The sequence below is a fragment of the Tetrao urogallus genome, assembly GCF_951394365.1.
Source record: "Tetrao urogallus genome assembly, chromosome: 1".
NCBI lineage: Eukaryota > Metazoa > Chordata > Aves > Galliformes > Phasianidae > Tetrao > Tetrao urogallus.
The window spans coordinates 50,414,782-50,422,379 of NC_136813.1; the positions used below are offsets into that span (position 1 = coordinate 50,414,782).

General features: G+C 41.5%; 1 protein-coding gene across 1 annotated transcript in view; it reads left to right on the plus strand.

Annotated features, from left to right (window-relative positions):
- Positions 1–6,324, plus strand: part of HS6ST3 (heparan sulfate 6-O-sulfotransferase 3) — a gene marked incomplete at both ends in the record, with an annotated part of 274,884 nt that extends 268,560 nt beyond the window's left edge. The window contains one exon of the mRNA XM_079549612.1: positions 5,619–6,324. Coding sequence (XP_079405738.1) covers positions 5,619–6,324 — 706 coding nt within the window. The remainder of the gene's footprint in view (positions 1–5,618) is intronic.
- Positions 6,325–7,598: the final 1,274 nt, after the last annotated feature.

Here is a 7,598-nt window from a genome sequence, read left to right on the forward strand (position 1 = left end):
GGTGGGATAGAGCTTTCTGAATTTCCAGGTAGTTTCTAATTTTGCTGTAAATAGCAACATTTCAGATATGGAGCTTCTCAAGCTACTGGGAGTGAGACAGCACTGCACTGGTACTGAGCTTGTAGCTGTGGTCGCAATTAGAAACAACTACACTGTACTGATCTCTTAAGAGAGAATGTGGAACACATTTGTTGATACAATACGGATACAATATAGTGATTTCACTGAGCTTGAGTAAGTTGGCAACAACTTAACAAGATTTCAAGATGGCTGGAAACACTTGGTTATTTACTGCGTGGAGGATAGGATAATACACACTCAGATAGGGGGCCCTCCTGTTGAGACACAAGATTCAAAGTAGACACCCCGGCTTTCTAAATTCTTTAAACCATGCACATAAGGAGCTGAAATGAGTATGGATTTATACCTAGTCCCAGACTTGTTCAGTGGTTTATGTCTAAGCGATTGTGTGTGAACCATTGATCTAAGATTGAATCTTAGTGAAGCTGACAAAGATTATGATCAAAGATGTGATTTTATTGAGGCTAACAAAGCCTAAAACAATTAGTCACACTGAGAATTTGTATCAACAAGGCATTTTGACATCAAGGTGTAAAGGATCTCTGAGCAGATGTAACTCAAGAGGTATCCCTTTTCCGAGGAGATACTGACATGCAGCCAGCTGCCATGCAGGAGAGCTCAATGGGCTCTTGAACTGCTCACTATTTATGGGGTAAGATGATTGATTCATTGTCATCAGTTGTTTTTTATATGCATGCTCAATTGGTCCTCAGCTGTTGAACCAGTTGTGTATTATCAGTTCTCCCAGCAACCCTCCTAGTGTGGGACAAATTTGTGGTCATTTTCAGTACTGTTACTTATGTACCCATATATGTTGTTTTTTATGCATTTTTTTCTACATGTTTTTGAATCCATTTGGAAGGTTTTGTATGAAACATCTTCTCACTGATGTGTCAACATGTTCTGCTTTGTTAGCCTTTAAACACTGAGGTTGTCTGCAGCAGCAATTTGATAATCAATTGTGGAAGTCCACTGAAATGAAGTCAAGAAGTCTTGGATGAGTTTGCTGTGTCAAACCATAGTAACAAGTTAATGCTTAATTCTTTTCTGAGAATTACTCCTTGAGGCTACCTTTGGAGTTTAATGCAGCCACACAGTCATGAACATGCTTAAAGCAAGGAGGTCATTGGCGATTGATAGTGGATGGAGTTAAATCCAGCTGGCATCAGGTCATGAGAGGTGCTCTCCAGGGGTCTGTATTGGGGCCTGTTCAGTATCTTTATTGATGATCTGGATGAGGTCATTGAGTGCTCTCTCAGTACAAGGGTGCATAGTGATAGAACAAGGGGCGATGGTTTTAAACTAAGACAGGGGAGGTTTAGGTTAGGTATCAGGAGGAATTTTTTTCACTCAGAGGGTGGTGAAGCACTGGAACAGGCTGCCCAAGGAGGTTGTGGATGCCCCATCCCTGGAGGCATTCAAGGCCAAACTGGATGTGGCTCTGGGCAGCCTGGTCTGGTGGTTGGCAACCCTGCAAATAGCTGGGGAATTGAAACCAGATGATCATTGTGGTCCTTTTCAATCCAGGCCGTTCTATGATTCTGTGATATGTCTGCAGATGACACCACTTTGGGAGGAAGTGTCAATCTGCCTGGTGGTAGGAAGGCCCTACAGAGGGATCTGGGCAAGCTGGATAGCTGGGTTGAGGCCAATGGGATGAAGTTCAAGAAGACCAAGTGCTGAGTCCTGAACTTTGGCCACAACAACCCCAGGCAACGCTACAGGCTTGGGCCAGAGTGGCTGGCAAGCTGCATGGAGGAAATGGACCTGGGGGTGTTGGTCAGCGCTTGGCTAAACATGAGCCAGCAGTTTGCCTAGGAGGCCAAGAAGGCCAGTGGCATCATGACTTGTATCAGAAATAGTGTTGCCAGCAGGAGCAGGGAGGTGATCATTCCCCTGTACTCAGCTTTGGTGGGGCTGCACCATGAGTACTGTGTTCAGTTTTGGGCCCCTCACTATGAGATGGACACTGAGGCCCTGGAGCATGTTCAAAGAAGGGCAACAAAGCTGTGAGGGGTCTGGAGCACAAGTCTTATGGGAAGAGGCTGAGGAATCTGGGATTATTTAGTCTGGAGAAGAGGAGGCTCAGTTGAGATCTTATCGCTGTCTACAATTATCTGAAGGGACGTTGTGGCATGACAGAAGTCAGCCTTTTCTCCCAACTAACAGCAACAGGACAAGAGGGAATGGCCTCAAGTTGCACTTGGGGAGAATTCAGGTTGGGCTTTAGGAAAAATTTCTTCTCTGAAGGAGAGGTCATGTATTGAAATAGGATGCTCAGGGAAATAGTGCTGTCACCATCTCTGGAGGTGTTTAAGGAAAGGGGAGATGTAGTATTTAAAGACATAGTTTAGTGGGCAATATTGGTGGTAGGTGGACAGTTAGCCTAGCTGACCTCAGACGTCTTTTCAAGCCTTAATGATTCTATGATTCTGTGATTCTCTGAGTCATTTACACAGGCAAGAACAAGTGCATCTCTGTATTTAGACTGGCTCAGAAACATTCAATCTGTAGTTAACTTGATTCTCTTCTATTGAAGTGAAAAAGGAGATGGAAGGCCATTTTTTTATGAACTGTTTCTTTTTCTTTATTATGAGCTGACTCCTCAGCCATTCTTAATGTGATTGAAAACTGCGTATTTTGCACTAAATAAACTAAATGTGTATCAGGATGCTGTAAAAGACTGTCTTCCAGATGAAGAAGCCATTCAGTGTTAACACAAGGAAGCAACTTTGCAAGGTGCCCAAATCAGAAGCAAATTAATCAGGATAGCAAAACAATTTGCAGAAGTCAGTTAGTCACTAGAAGAAGCCATAATGGACAGGTGGAAGTTCCTTGCCCATTCTGTGCAAGGAAAGCTACGGAAGTTACACAAAGACATGCACTGCTCATTTCCCTGCATTTGCTTCATATTCCTGCTTATTGCACAGCAAGCACATTTGCATATCCAGAGATGAAATGGAAATGATTGATGCAAAGAAGGTATCTTTGTGAATTGCTAGTGCTCTGAAGCATGCCTGAGTAGGACTGTTAGAGATGAGCGAGGAAAGACAGAAATGTTGGAGGTATAAATAATTGTCAAGAGCAACTTTTAAATCCACCTATTACCACTTAGCAACATCTAAAAAGATCCACAGATGGGAGGGGCAGCAATACAAAGTCTAAGCCAAACTTGGTCTTCATTGATATAGATGTTGGCGATTGTCCCTGTATCTTGGTCCATTTTTTCTCATGTCTGGTGACTGCTGCATGTTGCAATGACAGTGTCTTATGCTCAGAGTTTACGGGTGTCTGAGAGTTTGGCCAATTTATCTCTGCAACACCAGTGAAAAGTCCACTTGTTCTCTTTGTAGGAAAGCTATTCATAATGTGCTCTCATACATGCAAAGTAAAGCCAAAGTGAGATGAACAGTTTGAGAAGTGAAAGCCATGTCTGAAGTACTCAAATACAGTGCTTTTCATGGTGGTACTTCTTAATTTATATCCTTCCACCTGTAACTCTTCTGCTATGAAATTATCTTTGAAATAGCCATTGTCATTAGATAGTAATTCAAGATGTTACCCAAAATTTGGTCTCATAACCTCATTCCAAAAAATGTATTATAAATCCTCTAGGTAGATAACGCAGAATGAATAAGGACAATGTGTTCACTTCTGTTTCCTTTTGCTTTATCCAAATTGAGAAATATATCTGCATTTTGGGAAAATGTGGGGCATGTCTGCCTTTATGACAAACCCAAGGTTTACAGAGAAGCTACAGAAATCTTTAGTGGTAGAAAATCAGTGATATCTGAAAAGTAAGGGTATCAGTCTTGAAGATAAATCGTAGTGTCAAGAATTTAACAGGTTGGCTCTTGTATAAGATGGTCCCAGAAGGAGTCCAGCGGAGGGCCACGAAGATGATAAAGGGCTTGGAGTGTCTCCCGTATGAGGAAACGCTGAGTAACCTGGGTCTGTTCAGCCTGGGGGAAAGAGGACTGAGAGGGGATCTGATAAATGTTTATAAATATCTGTAGGGAGATGGGAGGCAAAAATGGATTAATCTAGGCTCTTCTTGGTGGTATGTAGCAATAGGACAAGGAGTAATGGCCTAAAACTTGAACAACTTGAACACGTGAAGTTCTGTGCTAATGTGTGGAAGAACTTCCTTATGGTAAGGATGACGGAGCACTGGGACAGGTTGCCCTGAGAGGTTGTGGAATCTCTGTCTATGGAGATATTCAAGATCCACTTGGATGCCTACCTGTGTGACGTACTGTAGGGTACCTGATTTAGTTGGGGGGTTGGACTAGATGATCTGTAGAGGTCCCTTTCAACTCCTGCAAGTCTGTGATTCTGTGTCCCTGTGTTGGTTTGTGTACTGGGTAACTTGTTTACAGCAAGCTTGTCTCCTTGTTTGCTTCATTCTTCTTTAGGTTCGAGAAAGAATATTTAGATAAGACTTTTCCTTAAGAAAACTTATCTTAGGACTCATGATTTATTAATGTATTATTTGCAGTCGGATGAGTCATGCAAACTCATAAGCCTATTTTTGTACCTCTCTGAGTGTTAATTTTAGTCATAAATCTTCTGCTAATTATTCTAGCTGACAGAAATCATAAGTATTTTGGTTTTGTTTTGTCTTTATAATATCACCCTGTAACTGAGGTTAGTAGCTATAGTATAAAACATTTATCTGTAGAAAACTATGTGTGAAATCCTTTTGGAACCATACTCGATTGCAGTCCATCTCAGATTGCTGTAAACAGATGTTCAAACTCAATCCATAGCTAAAAGGTGAATTGCTGCAAAAAAAAACCAATGTGAGTGCTGCATTTATTTGCTCTATTTCAGATCAATACTTCTTAGTGTCTCTTCTGTATTCTCGACAGGTGAGGTTGAATAATGACAATCTTTATATCAACAAATGCTTTTCTACTATGTGATTATAACAAATTTCAATCAAGCAGTTGTCTAAAATTAAGTCATGTGAATAGGCCTGGGGCCTCTCATTATCATCACTCCAACCCATTTAATAATTGGGCTCTTCCTAAGTAAGTCTTACGGTGGTCTTCCACGTGGTATTATTGCCAGTGCTTCTTGTATATTCTGACCAAGTGCTGTATGGGTTATCGTCTCACACTTGCATGTCTCAGTCCAGAATGATGGTTACAGGATTATAGAAATCTATTTTTCCACATTTTCTGACATTGCTGAATTTTAACATTTTAAGTAGAAGGGAGTACTCTTCAGTTAATTGGCTTCTACATAAAATAATGACCACTGAACAGCTGATAAATCAAAGCAACTCCTTTTCTCTGATAGCTACTTACTTCCTTTCATTTCTCTCTTTCTTCCAATGTACCTGGTGTTTTATTCTCAGTGCTTGTGAAGCTTTAAGCTTTTTATTATCTCAGAAATAGTCATTTTAAGTATCTGCCTTACACTGAAAAAAGTGAAGGGGGTGTGTGGTGATGGCCACTGGGAATCGTTTTGTTGGAGAATGAAAAAAGAAAAATCCACTGCATCTTAAAACTATGTTTAATGATTTGTTTCAGGAACTTCTATTACATCACAATGCTGAGGGATCCAGTATCACGATACTTGAGTGAATGGAAGCATGTCCAGAGGGGTGCAACGTGGAAAACTTCCCTTCATATGTGTGATGGAAGAAGCCCAACACCAGATGAGCTACCAACCTGTTATGAAGGAGATGACTGGTCTGGAGTCAGTTTACGGGAGTTCATGGACTGTAGCTACAACTTAGCCAACAACCGCCAGGTGCGCATGCTGGCAGATCTCAGCCTGGTGGGATGCTACAACTTGACTTTTATGAACGAGACTGAGAGAAACGCGATTCTTCTCCAAAGCGCCAAGAACAATCTGAAAAATATGGCCTTCTTTGGGCTTACAGAATTTCAGAGGAAAACACAGTATCTCTTTGAGAGGACATTCAACCTGAAATTCATTTCCCCATTCACCCAATTCAACGTCACACGGGCCTCCAATGTGGACATCGGTGAGGATGTGCGGCAACGGATAGAGGAGCTGAACTTCTTGGACATGCAGCTTTATGACTACGCCAAGGACCTGTTCTTGCAGCGCTTTCAGTACTCCAAGCAAGAGGAGCATCAGCTGAACCGCCTAAAGAGGCGAGAGGAGCGGAGACTGCTGCGGGAGCAGAGAGCTCACCAGTGGCCAAGGGAAGAGGCGGCAGAAGTAGCTGTTACTGAAGATTACAACAGCCAGGTTGCACGGTGGTAACACTCCTCCATCTTGCCTAACCCGTGGGAGGATCAAAGAGGCTGATTCTTTGTGCAGCTCAGCTGCCTGAAAGTTGGCCAAGGAAGGCCACCCACCATGGTAAATGATACAGCATCTGACAGCTAACCTTCCTTGTCTCAGTTTTTCTTGCTTTCTGTCAGTAAGAAGAATATATTTTTTTTTCTCCGTGTACTTTAATTAGTGTTATTAGTCGCAGTAGAAGAGATTCCCATCCAAACAGACTTCCTTCAAAACCCTAAGCTGTGAGAATGGGTTGAAGAGAGGGCTGTGTCTATGACATTAACAGACGTACCCTCTGCAATCTGAGCTACCAAAACTTCTGCAGACATGAATCAAAATTGGAAAAAAAAAATTTTGTTTTGATTCCTCTGTGTTGTGAGAGCTGGTTTATTTCATATTGTCCTTCGCAATTGTAGTGTGTAGCTTCCTAGTGAATGAAATGGAGGTAAACATATTGCCCTTCAAACTACTACATGCTGGGTTTTGATTAAGGAAAGAATTTGCTGAGGTGATTAAAAAAGACATAGGAAATATGGGATTGGTGTAGTGCTTGTTCTTTTCTGTAAACCTGCAGAGATCAGAGGTCAGAGATCGTTTGTAAGCAAATTGATGGGGGGGTTAGTTTATGTCTCTGCAGATGTTAAGGGTATCAGACTCAGCCAGGTAGCAGCCATCTTTTGAAGTGTGTGTGGCAAAGGGAAAGCTGGAATGCAAAATCTGGGAAATGAGGACCTTGCTGCAGCTGGCCACACACTGCCAAGATTATCTGGCTGTAGGCAATGAAATCAGCCTTCACATTCACAAAAGGTGAAGAGGGGCTAAGTGAACTACAGGAGAGAGGAAAGACAGAGCAGGAGAAGCTTGAATATAGTGGGACATTTTCTAGATTTGCTGCAAAAGCCTGGAGATGTATTGTCTGTGAAGACAGGCAGGTTTATGATATTGTCTGTTACAATACATTAATGCCAAGTCAGCACAATTTGGTTTTCTCTCTAACTATGGTAGTAGCTACAAAAAAAACCCTCAGCTTTTGTTTTTATAGATACATAGTAGATATTTGGGAAGGCTTGATATTTATTATTCTGTATGAAGATTCTTTGTAAATTAGTTGTTTTCATGAAGAGAGGTCTGTATCTGGTTTTATTCCTTGTCTACAAAAAGATTCAATGGATTCTTTGTCCACACATTACATTCTTAACTGTACCTATTTATTCTGATTTTTTTTTCTTGATTCTATTTGTAATAGTGGAACT